Source organism: Phacochoerus africanus, chromosome 7 (genome assembly GCF_016906955.1).
Source record: "Phacochoerus africanus isolate WHEZ1 chromosome 7, ROS_Pafr_v1, whole genome shotgun sequence".
Taxonomy (NCBI): domain Eukaryota; kingdom Metazoa; phylum Chordata; class Mammalia; order Artiodactyla; family Suidae; genus Phacochoerus; species Phacochoerus africanus.
The window spans coordinates 20,367,530-20,387,920 of NC_062550.1; the positions used below are offsets into that span (position 1 = coordinate 20,367,530).

General features: G+C 45.2%; 1 protein-coding gene across 1 annotated transcript; it reads right to left on the reverse strand.

Moving 5' to 3' along the window:
- Positions 1-8,487: 8,487 nt before the first annotated feature.
- KRT2 (keratin 2) lies at positions 8,488-16,571 on the reverse strand. The gene is made up of 9 exons (XM_047788442.1): positions 15,919-16,571; positions 14,425-14,639; positions 14,014-14,074; positions 13,257-13,352; positions 12,213-12,377; positions 11,797-11,922; positions 10,855-11,075; positions 9,440-9,474; positions 8,488-9,342 (listed from the first exon to the last, which is right to left on the reverse strand). The coding sequence occupies exons 1-9, from the start codon at positions 16,519-16,521 to the stop codon at positions 8,939-8,941; spliced, it is 1,926 nt and encodes a 641-aa protein (XP_047644398.1). The 5' UTR covers positions 16,522-16,571; the 3' UTR covers positions 8,488-8,938.
- Positions 16,572-20,391: the final 3,820 nt, after the last annotated feature.

Here is a 20,391-nt window from a genome sequence, read left to right on the forward strand (position 1 = left end):
GGCATCCAAATAGGAAGAGAAGAGGTAAAACTGTCACTGTATGCAGCTGACATGATACTGTATATAGAAAACCCCAAGGACTCAGTCCAAAAATTACTTGAACTGATCAACAAATTCAGCAAAGTAGCAGGATATAAGATTAACATTCAGAAATCAATCACATTTCTGTATACTAACAATGAAATATTAGAAAATAAGTACAAAAATACAACACCTTTTAAAATTGCACCCCAAAAAAATCAAATATCTGGGAATAAACCTGACCAAGGAAGTGAAAGACATATGCTGAGAACTATAAAACATTAATCAAGGAAATCAAAGAAGATACAAAGAAATGAAAAGATATCCAATGCTCCTAGGCCAGAAAAATTAATACTGTAAAAATGGCCATATCACCTGAAGTGATCTACAGATTCAGTGCAATCCCTATCAAATTACCCATGACATTTTTCATAGAACTTGAACAAATAATCCAAAATTTTATATGGAACAACAAAAGACCCAGAATTGCCAAAGCAATTTTCTGAGGAACAAAAACCAAGAAGGAGCATAACTCTCCCAGACTTCCGGCAATATTACAAAGCCACAGTCATCAAGACAGTGTGGTACTGATACCAAAACAGACATACAGACCAAGGGAACAGAACGGAAAATCCAGAAATAAATCCAGACACCTATGGTCAATTAATCTTTGACAAAGAAGGCAAGAATATAAAATGGGAAAAAGACAGTATTTTCAGAAAGTATTGCTGGGAAACCCAGACAGTTGCATGCAAATCAATGAAACTAGAACACACCCTCATACTATGCATAAAAATAAACTCAAAATGGCTTAAAGGCTTAAATATAAGACAAGATACCATCAAACTCCTGGAAGAGAACATAGGCAAAACATTCTCTGACATCAACCTTACAAATGTTTTCTCAGGTCTGTCTCCCAAAGCAACAGAAATAAAAGCAAAAATAAACCAATGGGACCTAATCAAACTAACAAGATTTTGCACAGCAAAGGAAAACAAAAAGAAAACAAAAAGACAACTTACAGAATGGGAGAAAATAGTGTCAAATGATGCAACTGACAAGTGCTTAATCTCTAAAATATACAAGCAACTCATTCAACTCAACAGCAAAAAAGCCAACAACCCAATGGAAAAATGGGCAAAAGACTTGAATAGACATTTCTCCAAAAAAGATATACAGATGGCCAACAAGCACATGAAAATATTCTCAACACCACTGATTATTAGAGAAATGCAAATCAAAACTACTGTGAGGTACCACCTCACACCAGTCAGAATGGCCATCATTAATAAGTCCACAAATAACAAATGCTAGAGGGGGTGTGGAGAAAAGGGAACCCTCCTGCACTGTTGGTGGGAATGTAAGCTGATACAACCACTATGGAAAACAGTATGGAGGTACCTTAGAAAACTATACATAGAACTACCATATGACCCAGCAATCCCACTCTTGAGCATATATCCGGACAAAAGTTTCCTTAAAAAAGACACATGCACCCGAATGTACATTGCAGCACTGTTCACATGCAGCCAAGACATGGAAACAACCCAAATGTCCATCTGCAGATGATTGGATTAGGAAGATGTGGTATATATACAGTGGAATACTACTCAACCATAAAAAAGAATGAAGTAATGTCATTTGCAGCAACATGGATGGAACTAGAGACTCTCATACTGAGTGAAGTAAGTCAGAAAGAGAAAGATAAATACCATATGATATCACATATCTGGAATCTAATATATTGCACAAATGAACCTTTCCACAAATAAGAAAATCATGGATCTGGAGAACAGATTTGTGGTTGCCAAGGGGAAGGGGGAGGGAGTGGGATGGTCTGGGAGTCTGGGCTTAATAGATGCAGACTATTGTGTTTGGAATGAGATCCTGCTGTATAGCGCTAGGAACTATGTCTAATCACTTGTGATGAATCTATACATGTATGTGTAACTGGGTCACCACGCTGTACAGTAGAAAATTGACAGAACACTGTAAACCAGCTATAATGGAAAAAATAAAAATCATTATAATAAAAAATAAATAAATAACTAAATATTCAGCTACCATACATCCTAGAAATTACACACCAGGGCATTTATCCAAGAGAATAAATTCTCATCTTCACATAAAAACCTATACACAAATATTTATAGTAGTTTTATCCATAGAGCCCCAAAATTCAAACAACCCAAATGCTCTTCAGTGGGTGACAAACTGGTATGTCCATACCACAGAGTACTCCTCAGCAATGAGAAGCAACGAACAATTGATACATGCAACTACCTGGATGAATCTTCAGAGAGTGATGGTGAATAAAAGATGGTTCCATACTGTATGATTCTATTTATACAACATCCCTGAATTACAGAAATGGAGAACAGATCGGTGGTTTCCAGGGGTAAAGTGTTTGTGTGGGGGAGGAAGGGAGGGGGAAATCACATGAATGAAATGGATGTGTCTGTATAAGGACAGCATAAAATGAGGGACCCTTGTGATAATGGAAATGTTTTATCGAGCACTTATTATGTGCCAGATACTGTTACCAGCACATTAATTCGCAAAATAACACTCTCCAGGAGACAGGATTAACATACACATTGTATCGATACGGAAACTGAGGCACAGAAAGGTTAAGTCACTTGGATAAAGTCACACAGCTGGGAGGAAGGAATGAAAGCCAGGCAGTCCATGGTAGAACCCATGCGCTTAATCACTACAGTCTAAAATCTTTTTAAAGATTCCATTTCCTCAACTCCAGGATTCTTATTCCAAAGGTCTGGGGCAGGGCATGAGGTTGAAGAGTTGCTTATAGTTCCTCACATTTTTTTGTTTTTTCAGAGCCTGCACCCACTTTCAGGGGCTCTGCCTTTTAAAGATACAATTGGGAGCATGATGTGATTTCAGTTTATCTTCCATTGTCCAGAACTTAATTTCACAGCCACAATTATTTGCAAAGGAGGCTTGGAAATGCTGTCTTTTAGGTGGGTGGGTGGGTGGGCAGGTGCTCATCTTCAATTTCTGTTTCTACAGCAGAAGTGGAAAAAGGATACTGGAGGCTCGGGCACACTCTGCTGCATGAACACTCTTGTTCCTGTATTACCCCCACTGCTTAAACTGCCAGATGGAGTTCAAATCTTTTGAGATAATGCAGCAGCAGGACAACCAACCATCTCAGTTTGCCTGGGACTGAGTAGGTTCTCAGGACATATGACGTTCAGTTTTAAAACCAGGAATGTCCCAGGAAAATAGAAGAAGTTGGTCAATCTACCCAGTAAGCCTCTCATCTTGTGATCTGGCCCCACCCACCTCTCCTACCTCTTCTCTCCAAGCTCCATCAGACCTCACTTCCTTAAAAGAACCCAAAGAGCCAAGCACCTGTCAACTCCCTTTTCATTTATCAGCCTGTATTTATTGACCTCTTACCTGTGCTTGGCTCTGGCCACAGGGGCTATAGCACCTCTATGTAAAACATGCCCCTTCCCCTGGCTAACTGGACCTCACCTTTCAGCTTCCAGCTTCCAGGGCTAGTTTTCAAGGAAGTCTCCCTCAGGCTCCTACCCTGAGCCCTTGCTCCTGACATGCACTTGCTGGAGACACCACTGTACTCTGATCATGTTTGCTTGGCTGCCTTCACAGTAGACAAAGGTCTTGGCCACCTTTTTGCACCAGTGTCAAGAACAGAGTCTAGCACATGGAAAGTGCTTAATAAATGACTGTCAAATGAATACTGCCTACCCAGGGTACTGGGGTTTGCTCAAACCAAGCACCATGCCTACCTTCTCCCTGGCCATCTTCTCTCCTCTAAATGCCACAGAGCGACAGGGAACTGATGAGACCCCATCCAGATCCAACATCATTGGACTCCCTGGGGCACTGGACTGAGAACTGCTTTGGGGGCAAATCAGGAGAAAAAGAAACAGAGTTGCTCTCATGACCTGATCCTCCAGGCTGCTGCTCCCACTCCACACCCTCTGGCCCTTTGCCTGATAATAATCCTCATAACAATAATGGTATTACCCCTTAATTAGGTGATTAATGACACCAGCTTGAGTGCCAAGCAAAGCTAGAGGGCCTGACATTAATTATTTTAAAAGTGAAAGCTGAGTTCTCCCAATAAAGAGGGAAAGTAAGGGTCATTTTCGACCACCTTCCAAAGCTAAATAGAAATAACATGCCCTTCTGTTGAGCCAGGTAAGTGAGCGGGGAGAGAGCAGAGGGGGACCATGTGTGTATGTGGGTATGTGTGTGCTGCCGGGCAGTGACTAGAGGTGAAAATACTCAGGGCCCATCTGGTTAGTGCATAAAATTCCCAGACAGAATGAATCTCCCATTAAGTTTATTGAAAAGTGTGGTGGGAAAAAGCCAAAAAGATGAAGGAGGAGGAGAAAAAAGAGAAGGAGAAGAAGAATGAAAGAAAGACAGAGAGATGAAAGAAAGAAAAAGAAGGAAGGGAAGGAAGGAAGGAAGGAAGGAAAGAAAGAAAGAAAGAAAGAAAGAAAGAAAGAAAGAAAGAAAGAAAGAAAGAAAGAAAGAAAGAAAGAAAGAAAGAGAGAGAAAGAGAAAGAAAGAAAGAAAGAGAAGGAAAAAAGAGAAGAAAAAATAAAAGAAAAGAAAGATAGGAAAGCACAAAGCACACATTTGGGAGTTCCCATTGAGGCTCAGTGGTAAGGAATCTGACTAGCATCCATGAGGATGCAGCTTCGGCCCTTGGCCTCACTCAGTGGGTTAAGGACCCAGCGTTAACATGAGCTGTGGTGTAGGTCACAGCCTCGGCAGGGATCTGGCGTTGCTGTGGCTGTGGTATAGGCCGGCAGCTATAGCTCTGATTCTATGCCTAGCCTGGGAACCTCCATATGCAGCTGTGTGGCCCTAAAAAGAAAAAAGGAAAAGCAAAGGGAAAGTGTGGTGGGGATGGAGAAGGTCGAGGTGGCGAGGCTATGAAGGTAGAAGTAGGTGACTCTTTCAAAGGAAAGCTCGGAGAGTTCCCTCATGGTGAGGTGGGTTAAGGATCTGGCGTCACTGCTGTGGCATGGATTTGATCCCTAGCCCTGGAATTTCCACAGGCTGCAGGCAGGGCCAAAATAAATAAACAAATAGAAGGAAACCTTGAATACAAGATCTTCTCCATAGACAGTGGGAGCCCAGAGATCTATTTATACCTCTTCTAGCCCAGTAGGTCACACTGGACATTTATTTCAAACTGGACTCCACCTGGAGTGTGGTCCTAAGACATATTTGCTTCCCTTACATTTTTATCTGGGAGAAGGGGAGGCCCATGAATTCAGGGCATGTTATCTCCAGGTGGATGAAAACATTGGCTTTCCCAGGGGAGGGGAAATAGAGCATGCTGGCATGCTCTATATCCCTGTAAATCTTCTCTTCTCCTCCCCCTTGGGTGGGCACTCAGCATCTGTGAATCTGTGGGAGGCTTGATGACCCCAGAATGGGTCAGACAGGGCTTTAGAATATCAAATCAGAATAGGTTCTTGATAAACTTTATGTGCCGGTTTCCTGGGATAATGCCTGATTCCCTTGAACGTGGATGATGGAGAATTGATGGTGATCATAGAGAAGTGGGTGTGCATGCCCACACTTTAGGACTGGAGTAAAAGGGACCAGCGTGGATTAAGGGTGCTACAAGGGAGTGCAGGGTGAGGCAGGAGAGAGGGTGACTGACTCCCTGAGATCCACTGATGTTGCATGAGAAGGATTTCCTGTGGGGCCCCAACTTTGAATGTATGGACAAAAGAAAAGAAAAAGAACTTATTTTGACCCAGGAACCTGTCTCCAAACTTCCAAAGAAAATAAAAGGTGGGGATAGGGCCAGAACAGGTATATACACTGTGAAACACTCAAGTCAGTGGACACCACAAGATCAAGGAATTCTAGTATGGTGCCAAATAGGAGTAGTACCAGTTGATATCCTTGCCTATTTCCAATCTTAAGGGAAAGGTATTAAGACTTTTATCATTAAGTATGTTAGCTGTAGGTTTTCGTAGATGTCCTTTATCAGGCTAGGAAGTTCCCTTCCACTCTAGTTTGTTGAGCATTTTTTACACATGTGAATATTGAAGTTTGTCAAAAAAAATTTCGCACCTGTTGTGGTGATCCTATTTTTTTTCTTCTATAATATGCCAATAGGGTGAATACACTAATTGATTCAACAAGTGTTGAACCAGACTTTCACTTCTAAGAGATATCTCATCTAGGCATGATATATTATCCTTTTTGTAGATTCAATTTGCTCATATTTTGTTGAGAATGTTGAATCTATATTTATGAAGGATTTGGTCTTTAGTTTTTTCTTATAATGTCTTTGTCTGATTTTGGTATCAGGACAATGTTGGCCTCATAAAACAAGATGAGAAGTGTCTCTTCCTCTTCTATCATTTGGAAAAGTTTATATAAAATTTTTGTTATTATTTCTTAGTTAATCCCACAAAGACTTTAGTGCCTGGATGTCCAATGATCTCATCCATGAAGCCTTCCCCCATCCCCCAGTACAATCTATAACTGTGGTAATGGTAATAATAAGAAGTGGCCTATAGTGCTACATGCATATGATGGTGCAGGTCCTATATAAAAATATTTATCATTTATTATTGTATGTAACATTCCCAGAAACCCTGTAAGGGAGGTACTATTGTCACTCCTTTATGATTGAGTAAATCAAGACTCAGACTTGCTCAGAAACATGCTTGCCCAAAAGTCACACATTCTTTCATTTGATCATCAACATTTTATTGAGTGCCTTCTAAACTTTAAGTTGTCAAGGACTCAACCCACAAGAGAGTCTTCTCCTTTAGCCTTCCTGCATGCTGTATGATGCATGATCTCTGCATCACCAGCATCAGAATCACCTAGAAGCTTATTTAAGTTGTATATGTCCAGGCTCCACTCTAATTTTCTGTAGTGAAAATTTGAGGCAGAGGGAGATACTGGAACCAGGAATGTGCATTTTGAATGATCGCCCCAGATGACTTTAATGCACCACCTCTACTCCCAGGGTAGATCTTTTTTTTTTTCCCTCAGTGAATTTTTTTTTAATTTTTATTTCCCCAATACAATTTTTTTTCTACTGTACAGCATGGTAAGCCTGTTACACATACATGTATACATTCTTTTTTCTCCCATTATCATGCTCCATCATAAGTGACTAGACATTGTTCTCAGTGCTACACAGCAGGATCTCATCGCTAATCCATTCCAAAAGCAATAGTTTGCATCTATTAACCCCAAGCTCCTAATCCATCCCAACCCCTTCCCCTCCCCCTAGGCAACCATAAGCCTATTCTCCAAGTCCATGATTTTCTTTTCTGTGGAAAGTTTCATTTGTGCTGTATATTAGGTTCCAGATATAAGTGATCTTATTTACAGGCTGCCTTGTCTTAATAGCTGTTTGTAAATTTCTCATTGGTCCCCTAACTGAACTGCAAGCTCCCTGCAGGATGCAGTCTGTTCTGAGTGATGTCATGCCCCAAATAGATAGTTGTAGTACCTTGCCCACAGTCACTCTGTCCAACAGACAATCACGGAGCTAAAATGAAATTGCATGGAAATACACAGAGCTTCAGGTGCTCACTCTCATCCACACACAGTGCCTTTTAAGCCTCTTTCCCTGTGCCCCAGATCTTCCATTCTGCTGGGAGGCTTCACAAAGGAGCCTGGCCAACCTGGCAGCACAGATAGGGCTCTTCCCATCAGAGCTGGAAGGATATGCAGAGATGTTCTCATTCCATCTCCTTTAGCTGGTGCAGAAATCAAGCCTTGGGAGGAGAAAAGACTAGTCCAGTGTTCCACAATTCCCCTCAAAATGAAGATCAGCATTGAAGTCTCCCAAATCCTGGGCAAGGCCTTCCCCACATCCTAGCAAGTAGAAGCAGTATGAGCTTTCCATTCAGGAGGGCTTCCTGGAGGAGGCGAAGTATCTAAGGACTCTCATTGGAGTTGACAGGGTTGAGTGTGGTGAGGGGGAGGGAAGAGGCTTCCAGGGCAGCTCAGAGCTGCTGACAGCCTGGACAGGAACTCAGGGGACTCACCCTGGTTCACCCTGAGACGAAGTGAGAACATCTCAGATCTGAGCTGTTGTCAGAAAGGGAGGGGAGCGAGGAGCCGTCTGTGGAAAAACACTTAAGAAGAGGAGCTCTTTCTGGGAAAGAGAATTTTCCACAAATCCCCCAGTTGACCTCCTCACAGTATCACAATCCCCAGGTCTGGCAAATACTTTCCAAGTACCACACCCATCCCTTGACTCAAGAGCTAGCCCCTCCTTGTCTCTACTCTTAAAGACTTCCAGAAGAAAACACCCTTGGCTTCTCCATGCCACACTGTTCCTCCTCCAGGAAGCCTCCTTTTTAGAATTCCCAAAGCTCTCCATTCTCTGGTATCTTAAGTTAGATAGCAATGAGTAACAGCTCCTGGCTACCCGGTTCTGCCAAGGCTTGACATTAAACACACATCACATGCTTTGAATTGCAAATGAAGTTTATTGGGCCAACACCAAGACCACAGCACTTTTGATGCAGAGCCAGCAAGAGGGCTATATACAAAGAAACATCTTTCCCTGGAGGCACCGCCATGGGAAAGGCACAGGCTTTGAAATGGGGTCCTCGACAGAATACTCCTTGGGAAAAGGACCAGCGAATGGGCAATGCAAGAAGGGGCGAGGGATGGGGATGTGGCTGGAAGCACAAACCTAGACAAGGCAGATTCTTCCCCCAGGGCACAGGGGGCCACTGGCTCCAGCTAATTGGTTTGGAGAGAAAATATTTCAAAAACTGTATGTGGGCATCCCTTCTCCCAAAAAAAAAAAAATGCCATCAGAGGTGGATGACAAGGTTTGATTTGCTGTCGATTAGATATATAGAGACAGGCTTCTGCATTCTGGAGTGAGAGAGTCAAAGGTGGGACTCCATCTTTATCTAAAAGAGAAGGTCACGCTGGAACCGCAACCTTCTCCTGAGCCAGAAGCACCCCTGTCAGAGCAAGAACCTCCCCCTCCAGAGCCGGAACCTGACTTGGAGCCACCTCCAGAGCCACATCCCCCTCCAAAACCAGCGCCTCCTCTAGAGCCGCCTCCAGAACTGTAGCCACCTCCAGAACTATAGCCTCCTCCAGAGCCTGAGCCTCCTTTGAAGCTTCCTCCAGAGCCATAGCTCCCTCCACCACCACCTCTGGAGCTGGATCCTCTGCCTCCAGAGCTGTAACTGCTGCTTCCAGAGCTGTATCCTCCTCCAGAACTGGACCATTTACCTCCAGAACCATGGCCCCCAAAGCCAGCCCTGGATGCCACGTTGGAAGAAATGGTGCTGCTTGTCACAGCTGCAGAGAGAGAGGGAGCTGGTGTTACCTGGGGGCCTCCCTTACCCACCTCTACCCAAGCCCTGTCCCCCAGGACTGGACCACACCCCCAACTTACACACGGTCACGTTGCTGCTGAGGTCTCCAGACATCCTGTCAGAGAGAGAGGGAGAATAACTCTTGGCAGAGCACTTAGAGGCTATGCACGTATTGTTTTACAGCTTCCACCTACAAACATGCAGATCAGCCTGGAAATCAGCCACCAGCACCTCCCACAGCCCACTTTCTCCCTGGCCACCAAATCACAGATCTGGGGGCAGGCCCCGTTTCCATACATCTCAGTATATCTCAGCTTCTTGCTCTGATAACATGGGTTGAAAGTAAATTCATTTCTGACTCTGCAACCCATTTTTTAAATTTAATTCCATCTTGGAGAGTCTGATATGCAGAATCGAAGCTATGCCAGAAATTTTGAAATGAGGCTACTCTGCGAAGGTACAATTCAGAGAGATCTGTGGCTCCATACAGCCTCCCTACACCATCCTCCCACCCTGCCCTCCCCCCCTGCTTCCTCTTGCAACTTGGGGAGAGGAAGCCGGCCTCACAGACAGTTTCCCAGCAGCAGCAGCCTGCTTCCTGTCTGTCATACTAGATTGCCAGTGGCCCAGGTCGCTTTCCCTTTCTAGGTGCTTCGGCCAGAGTAATCACCACGGATGCTGAGGACACTGACAAAGTTTTCAGACCATGGAGGAAGGGAAGGCTCCCTTTGAGAGGTTAGCAAGTCTCCAGTTTGTCACTCCAAAAACCTGCCCGGAGCTAGACCTGGCACCTGCTCCAGGTGTGTGTGCCCCAGCCAGGCAGTGCCTTCCAACCCATGACGTCCCCGTTCTGGATCACCAGGCAGAGGGAGAAGAGGCCACACTCCCTGAATACCCAGGGACCAATGTGTCTGTCTAGGTTTAGTCTGTGTTCACAGCATTTGTTTCCTCCTTTAGAAAAGACCAAGACTAACTTATTGCTTAATTTTATTTAAAATTTAACCTGCCTTGGAGTTCCCATCTTGGCTCAGCGGAAACGAATCTGGCTAGTATCCACAAGGATGCAAGTTCGATCCCTGGCCTCACTCAGTGGGTTAAGGATCTGGCGTTGCCCTGAACTTTGGTGTAGTTCGCAGACACAGCTCAGATCTGGTGTTGCTGTGGCTGTAGCATAGGCCAGCGGCTGCAGCTCTGATTCGACCCCTACACTGGGAACCACCACATGCCTCCGGTTCGGCCCTAAAAAGACAAAAAATAAAATAAAATAAAATAAATTTAATTTAATCTGCCTGTTTAGTCATTCCATACTGATAAGCCTGCAGCTCTACAGTGTTGCTTTGAGCCCTGAATCTCCACTTGTGGAACACCGTGATGTTAGCTCTCAGCCATCAGAAGGCCCTGTCCCTCCCCTCTGTCCCTACCTTCATCCCCAGCCCTGGCTCCAGGGGAGGTGAGGGTGGAACAGGGTACCCTCTATCTCCTTGGGGCCCCTCACCTGCACTCCTCGCCCTCCAGCAGCTTGCGGTAGGTGGCAATCTCCACATCCAAGGCCAGCTTGACGTTCATCAGCTCCTGGTAGTCACGCAGCAGGCAGGCCAGGTTCTCTTTGGCCTTCTGCAGAGCTTCCTCCAGCTCCTTCAGCTTGTTTTGGGCATCTTTGAGGGCATTTTCTCCCCTCTGCTCAGCATCTGCTATGGAGTCTTGCACATTCTTACACTAGGAGAAAAGGTTTCTGTTGGTATAGCCAGTGGACTCTTCCTGGCAGAGGGGGAGAGGGACAGAGCAGGGATGTGTGGGATGTAGGAAGCCAGAATCCCTGGTCCTGGAAGCACTGGGTCCCCTGGGAGTTAATGCAAGTAAACAGCTTGCTAAGACTTGCTGCTGCCTCTGAGCCACTGTCTTCCCAAGTCACCTTCACCTGGACCCTTACACTTTCTCGGTAATGACTCTTGATCCTCACAACCCAGGGCCAGGCCACCTCCCTGCAACACTCGCTACCCCTGCATCACACAGCCAGCTGGTGCTTAGGGCTTGGGCTGAGTACAAACCAGTACAAATGGGATGCTATGCCTAGGATCCAGGGCAGTTTCATATGTTATTGTGCCATTTCACCCATGTAAGCAATCTAAAAGTTAACACAATTCTTCCACTGCACTAATCCCTACCTGAGCATGTTTCTTAGACCACTCTAAAAAGTGCTATAAATCTTAACTATGTTAAGCTTGAGGCATTTGGAATGTACATAGGCTACATTCAAATTTCTCTGTTTCTCCTCTTTCTCTCTCTCTCTCTCTCTCTCTCTCTCTCTCTCTCACACACACACACACACACACATACACACACACACACACACACACCCCTCTAGACGATACCTCCCACCCCACTGGAGCTGCGCTCAGACCGGGGAACTGCAGCCATCCTCAGGGCCAAGACACACCTGCTTCCGCACTTGGGAGATCTCCGCTTGTAGCCTCTGGATCATGCGGTTCAGCTCACAGATCTCCATTTTCACCTCCTTCAGGCTGTCTCCGTGCTTCCCGGCCGTGATCTGGAGCTCCTCATACTGTACAGGAAGAAGGGGGCAGTTGCAGCTGGGAGAACACTTGGCATGAGCCAAGAAAGTCTGATACTGTTCAGACAGGGTCAACCAAGCTGGATGCCACGTCTGCCTCCTTGGGAGGTGGGGGACCACCTCACACCCCTAAAAGGACTCAGTGTCAGTCTCACCTGGGACATTTGGGGCACTGTGGACATTCTTTCTTGGGAATGATGCCTGATTTCCACTAGACAATAACCTCACTGTACACGTTCTTGTTAGAAGGGACTCTGGCCACCCTGCCCACCAGTACTCACCTTGCTATGATACAGAGCCTCCGCCTCAGCCTTGCTCCTATGGGCAATCTCTTCATACTGGCTCTGGACCTCAGAGATGATGTCATTCAGGTCCAGGTTGCGGCTGTTGTCCATGGACAGGATGACATTGGTTTCGGTGACATTCTGTTGCATCTGGGACAGCTCCTGCAACACAAGAGGTGTGGCAGAGGTCACAGCCAGAGGCACCGAGGAGGGATTCCCTTCCCCAGCATTAGGGAAATACAGACTCTCAGACTAAGCATGCGCTGGGTGGAATTTAAAGCCATATGGTCACCTTTCCTGGGGCGCTGCCAAGTTGTGCTGAGAATTATGGGCAGGGGTCTGCATTTCTGAGCCTCTTAATGCCTTCATCCTTTATGCCATTTGATAAGTGCCCCCAAAAAGAAGCCAGTAGATGGCAAATACTTTTTTTTCTTTTAGGACCCCACCCATAGCACATGGACGTTCCCAGGCTAGGGGTCAAATCAGAGCTGCAGCTGCCAGCCTATGCCACAGCCACAGCAACACCAGATCCGAGTCATGTCTGCGACCTACACCACAGCTCACAGCAATGCCAGATCCTTAACCCACTGAGCGAGTCCAGGGATTGAACCCACATCCTCATGGATACTAGTCGGGTTTGTTACCACTGAGCCATGTAGGGAACCCCCAGCAAATGCTTTAAATTGACTTCCTGTTGCAGAAGTCATATGTGTGCACTTGGGCAGAGAAGGAGAAAGTATATTACATTTTGACCTCAAAGTACTTTGGACATAGGGATGGGAACAGAGCAGGTCTCTTCCTAAGATGAGCTATACTGAGGGGAAGTTGTCCTGATGGAGTTTTTCTTCCTGTGACACCAGAAGAGAAATTTCCTCTCCTCCAAGACCTATGCCATAGAGGCCTCCAGTAGCCTGTAGTGATGGCAAGTTGAAGTCAGCCATCCATGAACTCCACCCACACCATTTTCTCCCCCAATGGGGAAGGACGGCCTTTGGGGGGAAGGGTGGGAAGCAAGGATCCATCCAAGAGCAGCCTCCTTACCGCATCAAAGAGGATTTTCAGGAACGCAAGTTCCTGGCTCAGTACATCCACCTTGGCTTGCAGGTCTGCCTTATTTATGTAGGCGTTGTCCACATCCTGCAGGGAAAATCAAGGGCTCTGGTGAAGCTCATGCCCCTCCCCCCAGACTTTGCAGCACTTCCTGTATGGATGCTGCTCCTCCACCCAGTCCCTGTTAGCTGCTCTCCAAAATCCTAGACACCTCAGATGAGCCACGTCCCCATAGGACCACATTTGGGGTCCACAGAGCACCCCTGCTGGGTAGTCCATTCCCACGTCACTGCTCACACTATCCCAAGACAGTCAGAGTTCTGATGGACCAAGTTTTTCGACCATTCTCTCCCTCTTGCTTGAGATGCTATGTGTTTCCGCTGAGGAGTATAATGGCCTCTGTGGCTTTTAGCAATCCTCATCTCTCCTCTCCTGCCTGTCTATCCCATCTCTTGTGACTTTCTCTGGATTTTGCACCAAAGCCTCTGCAGGAACCAGGCTGAGAACCCACACTTTTGCCTTCTGGCTCAAGCCTTTGTCCACTCCACCCAAGTATCTTTAAGCAGGTATTCTAAGGAAGTCCCATTCCTTTCTCAGCCCTTTAGAATCAAGTGCTTTCTGTGTTTGCATCTTTCATGATCCAATATAGGCGTTGGGTAGTTATTGATGGGAAACGTTCTAGCAAATTTACAGAACATCTCCAGAAGCTTGAACTACAGAGACGCCTTTATTTCTTTATTTCTCTCACCTTTTTAAGTGTCACAAAATCATTCTCGGCAGCTGTCCGCTTGTTGATTTCATCCTCATACCTGTGGGGACCCAGGGACACAGCTGTTAAATTAGTTCTCATTTGTTTCCTTTTCCCTTTTCCTAATGGAATCACCCAAATACTCCATTCTCTGGGAATATCAAACATTTTTGTCTACATCTAACCAATGATAGCCCAGGTGAGGATGTTTTCTATAAATTAACCCTCGAACAGGTCAAAAGCATGATCTCTAAAGCTCTAAATATCTTACAAGAAAAAAATCAGCAAAGATACCGATGCACTCCCCTTTATAACCACAAATGCAATTGGGAGATGAGTGGCTTTATGAGTCAATGATTGGATGGCTCAGGTCAACATTCATCGCCACATAGTGTTTTCTCTACCACCTACTTCTTCCTAAATTCTTCAACAAGATCCTGCTGGTTGTTCAGCTCTGTATCCTGTGATGTTTTTTCTGCACAAAGTATGTTCACTTGATTCTGCAGTCTGGAGATATACTCCTGAAAGAGGGGCTCCAGGTTGATGGTACAGGTTCTGACATCAATTTGTTGTAGCAGCTCCCATTTGGTCTTCAGCACCTGGTTCTGCTGTTCCAGGAACCGCACCTTCAGGGGCCAGAAAGAAAGCATATGAGCTCTGGGTTGTCCTTCCCACCAGCAGGTTTCGAGTCAACTCTGGTCCTGCTTCGAGAGACAGAGAAAACTACTCGGCTTTGTCTTCACCAGCTGGATGTCAGAACATGCCAGGAGAGCTTTTGCATTCCTGCCTCCATGCCTGGAAAGTTCTGATGGCTCCTAACATTACGTCTGGCACTCTCCACGCAGAGAACTCTTCCCCACTTCACTACCCTTTATTTTGTTTGCAGCTTCTCCCAAGACTGAGGCCATCTCCCTCCCTGGTCCTAGTTGAATTCTCAGAAAAGGCCCCATACTTTCTCAGGGAAAACCAAAAACAGACATTCACTGGCATTGCTCCTAAGGGTGATGAGTGTGAAAACTCTGGAGGGCAGGGCTCCTCAGTCTGGTTTTTTTTAAGAGCCTTGTAAATTCCTTAGACAATTTCTTCTGCCTTGAAATAGAAGAAAAGCCTACCATACTCCAAAGTGACATCAATAAAGTCTTTATGGGTCACAAAAATGAGAACACCTCTCTCGAGGGCAAGAATTTCATTCATCCCCAAGTAGATATTTCAGGCTCAGCTTCCCAGAATTTTTTTTTCTTTTTGTCTTTTTGTCTTTTCTCGGGTCGCACCCGCGGCATATGGAGGTTCCCAGGCTAGGGGTCTAATCGGAGGTGTAGCCGCCGGCCTACGCCACAGCCACAGCAATGCCAGAACCAAGCCATGTCTGTGACCTGAGACCTACACCACAGCTCACAGCAATGCCAGATCCTTAACACACTGAGCGTGGCCTGGGATCAAACCTGCAACCTCGTGGTTCCTAGTCAGATTCATTAACCACTGAGCCATGACGGGAACTCCCAAGCTTCCCAGAATTTAATAGAGTTATAACTTCTAGGGAAGGAAGTATGATCTCAGATGTCTTACTAACCCCTTCCAAAACCTGACGTCACAATGGCATGAACTAGTCAGTTCATTTCTTGTCTGTATCACGTTTTCTATGATCTTAAGACTTTTCCATAAGTATTTTTTGTTTATGCTGAAACAATAAAGCCAAAGGCACAAATAATTCCTAAGTGCAGCCTGTGAAGAAAGAAGTAGCCCACAAAGCCAGTATCTTTCCCATATGGATATTGCCAATTACTCAGGCCAGTATAACCGCACCTATGGCTCCCCCGGGAAATAAATCTCTATCATTTGCCTTTCAATTAGCCCTGGAAGTAGGACATCCTGAGCATCAGCAGGAGCCAGCTTCTCGTGACTCACCTTGTCGATGAAGCAGGCAAATTTGTTGTTGAGAATTTTGATCTGCTCCCGCTCCTGAGACTTCACATTCTGTATCTCAGGGTCAATTTTCACGTTGAGAGGCTGCAGTAGGCTCTGATTGACAGACACTTCATGGATGCCGCCCCCAGGGTATCCTCCAGGCCCGAAGCCACCAAGCCCCCCCAAACTTCCAAAACCTCCCAAACCACCACCACCTCCAAAGCGGCCTCCACCAAAGCCGCCTCCACCAAAACCGCCACCTCCAAAGCCGCTGCCACCTCCAAAGCCGCTGCCACCTCCAAAGCCGCTGCCACCTCCAAAGCCACTTCCTCTGCTACCAAATCCTCCACTGGAGCCAAAGCTTCCACCTCCTCCAGCCACACTAATGGAGATGCTCTTGGTCCCTCCGAGGCCAACAAGACTCCGACTGCCAAAGCCGCATCCACCAAAGCCCCTTCCACCACCGCCATGGCGGCTCAAGCAGGGGAAGCTGGTGGTTGATCCCCGGCTCCCTCCAGAGACCACAGCTGAGCCACTGCTGAAGCCCCGGAATCTTCCTCCTCCTCCTCCTCCTCGAGATTTGCAGGAGAGCTGACAACTCATGATGCCTTTGCCCAGAAAGGAAAAGTGAAGGTCACTGAGAAGAGTTCAAGCAGGAGACTCGATTCTGCTGTTGGAAGACTGTCAGGGTCCCCTTTTATACCCGCCACTAGGTGTTGGTGTGCCTGGGTGTGGGCCCATTTATGCATGGGTTTGGTCTGCCTGGAAGCTATTCCTGGTGTGTGATTATCAAACTAATAGCCATTAAAAATCTACTAATCAGCTCCATCCCAGAATTTGCTTTGATTGCAAACTTTTGTTTATCTGGACATCTGTCATGCAATTCCATTTTTGTAAAATCATCAGAAGAGATCAGGCTGTGGGTTTCTCAATCTGAAAAGGGACCTTCTACAGAATGCTGCTCTCTGCTCTGGACCAACCCAAGGAAGGCCAGCTACCACTTGGGCCTGTGGAGACTTGCCACCCAGCTCAGCTGATGAAAGAGATGACAAGTTTAGAGACTGCTGGAGCCCCTCAGTACCAGCCTTGAAGTTCCCCCTTGCTTTTCCTCCTGCACAAGGAAGTTTCTCTTTTTTTGTATTTTTTTTCATTTTTTTTATTACTCAAATGAACTTATTACATCTGTAGTTGTATAATGATCATAACAATCTGATTTCATAGGATTTCCATCCCACAGCCCAAGCACATCTCCCCATCCCCCACAAGGCTGTTTCAACAAGCGATCATGCAGAGCACAAATGTGATGTGGGGAAATATACATCCTCTCACAGAAAGTAGCTGACCTGGGATATTTCAATAGAATTGTCAGCTTGCAAAACGTCCTGACTCTTCTTTCCTTCCCATGCCACGTCAAGAATATGCAGAGTAGCCAGTCACTGAGGAGAGGAGAATTTTCTTTCCTGTAACCAGAAGTCTTTATAACCATCAATGCTGTGATTTTTCTACCTAAAAACCCATAGGCTGATGAGGGGCTTAAGGAAAGTTCCTCTGTTCCTAGGTCTGCCTTACTCCAGGTACACAATAAAAAGTTGTAATCAAAACTCTAAGGTCCTAGAGTACATTGGGCCAGTCAGTAATCACGCATTGCCCAGTGAGCACGCAAAGCAATTAGAAAGTTGGGCTCCTCAATGACAGCCAGAGGTGGATGAACATCAGAAGCTGCTTTGAGTCATCAGGTATACAGAGCATCCATTCCTAAACTCGGCCACTGTCCTCCCTTGGTCTGTGTGGCCAAATACATGGGAGAGGCAGTGCACAGTAGTAGAAGTGAACTTAACATCAGACTCCTGAGTTTGAGTCCCAGTTTTGCCATTTACTGGCTCTATGACTTTGAATTAAACACTGAGGCTCTGAATTTGGGGTTAGTAGATGCAAACTATTCCGTTTAGAATGGATAAACAATGAGGTCCTACTATATAGCACAGGGAACTATATCCAATCTCTTGTGATAGAACATGATGGAAGATAACATGAGAAAAAGAATATACATATATATGTGTGTGTGTACGTGTGTGTGTGTGTGTGTATGACTGGGTCAGTTTGCTGTACAGCAGAAATTGGCACAACATTGGAAATCAAATATATTTAATAAAAAATAAATAAATAATAAACTCTGAGGCTCTATATTCTTATCTATAAAATGTGAAGTTCATACACAGTGTTTTAAAAACCCTGACACACGATACAAACGTTAGGTCTCCTAATTGTTTGGGGTGAAGCAAAGATATCTCCTTTTCCTTTCACCATTGGCATCTTCTTCTCCCTTCTGAAGGCTATGACCACACCCTCCATCCAGATATCACAAGTCACAGAACCAGGATTCCTCAAATCCTAGGACAGAGTTAGCATAAAAGAATGTTAAAATAAAATAAAATAAGCTTTGAGCTTAAGTCCCAGTTTCCTTGTACTTTAAACAACCTTGGATAATTCATAATCCTCTTTGAGTCTTTGTTTCCTCATCTATAAAAGTGAGTAAAAAGAAGGATGTGAGAATATATATATATATATATGTATATATATATATATATGACTGGGTCATATATATATATATATATATATATATATATATATATATGACTGGGTCACTATGCTGTACAGCAGAAATGGACTCAACACTGTAAATCAACTATACCATAATTAAAAAATAAATTTAATTTTAAAAAGAAAAAAAAAGAAGGATGTGGCTGTTGTAAAAACAGAACAAGATAAACACATGTGCTAAGCTCAGCTCCTAGTTAATAGCTGAACCTCAACACATGCTATTGACCATTCACACACCCTCCCCCATTCTGTGTCAACTGCAAGATGGGGATGAGGGAGAAAAACAGGAGGTAGTGATTCAGGATATTTGATTGGCAATAAGAGAATGCTGAAGGAAGCAAATGCATATGTCTCCTCGATTTTTTTCCCCAATCTGGCTTCTATAATCATAACCATGCAAATAAATCATAAAGCAAAAAGCTTTAGAGTGAGCCTCAATCTGATGTCAAATGTTATCTGTGGGTATCTGAACAATGCCCTGATTGTCCACCATGACTGTGCCCAGGCCATGCCAGTTTGTGGGAGGCGGGTCTTAATCCCTCCATGGAGGAAAGGAACAAACATTTGTTGAGCATCCACCACACCCCAGGCTTGTGCCAGACACACAGTCTGCATGTTTTACTGCTCTGTAACTCTGCTTTCACACCGACTCTCCCTCCCATCCTCACTGCTGGGCACCTTCCCTCTCTACACCCATTTGCCACGTTTTGAAAGTCGAGTTTGAAGAGGAAGCATCCTCCTCGTCTCTTGAGATGTAGAGGGTAGAATTAGAGCAAACTGGATATTGTATAACATATATTATTTCCATATTTTTTATTTTACCTTTTATATAACCTAAGATGTGCACTTCTAGATAACATGTTCTGCATTCTTTAAGAGAGTGAAATGGGAGTAAAGACTCTTGATGCTGGCTGTGATTTTGTGTCTGACTTCCACTGGGCCCTCAATTTCCTCATCTATAAAATGGGAACATTCCTCCTAGACACCTAATGTCCCACAAGGACATTGACCTGTTGGTGAAAAGGGTTTTAAGCTTTGCTATCTCTGAGAACATAACAAGGATTCTGTGGGATAAAATCCTTCCTCCTGCTCTTTAATTCTCCTTTCAACAGGCTTCCAGCAAGCCCAGACCCCTAAATGATTCTCCCTTTAGTTTTGCGAAAGCTCCCTTGGAGTTCCCAGCCTGGTCCAGTGGGTTAAGGATCTGGTGTTGCCACAGATGTGGCCTGGATTCGATTCCTTAACAGGGAACATCCATATGCTGCGGGTGAGACCAGAAAGGAAAAGCACATCCCTTGGCCAGTGGAGCAGAAAAAGCAAACCCCAGTGTTAAGCAAAGTGGGTGTGAATTGTTTAGCCAACGGGAACTTGGTTTGGATGGTAAAGCAAGATTCTCCCAGTGGGAATTAATCTCCCCTGCCCCATCCTCCTTAGCCTCCTGTGTCTCTCTCCTATGGCCCCATCACAGTCCTTGTGTGGCAATGAGCTGCATCCCTGGACTTCCCCAAGGAAGAATATCACTTCCTTCCCCACTGCTATGGCTTCACAATGTCCCATACAGTCCTCTAATTGAAAATTTTCCAGTTCCCAGCTATCTGACCAGACAATGGGAAGTTATACATTCCAACTTTGTTTTCCATGGGATCAACCCACAGTGAACTCAGCTCCTGTCACGGCTGCCTACAAGTCACTGGCCATGCGCCTGGGGGGCTAATATGCCATCTAGTTACCCATATCACTCTGACGTGTGCCTGTGTGTTCTCACCTGCAACACATCATCATTCACCCAGAAAGAGCCAAAAAAGGGTCTTCATGAAAAATTCATGTCATTCCAAGGGCCAGCCCTGGCTCCAGCCTAGCCATTGCCCAGAC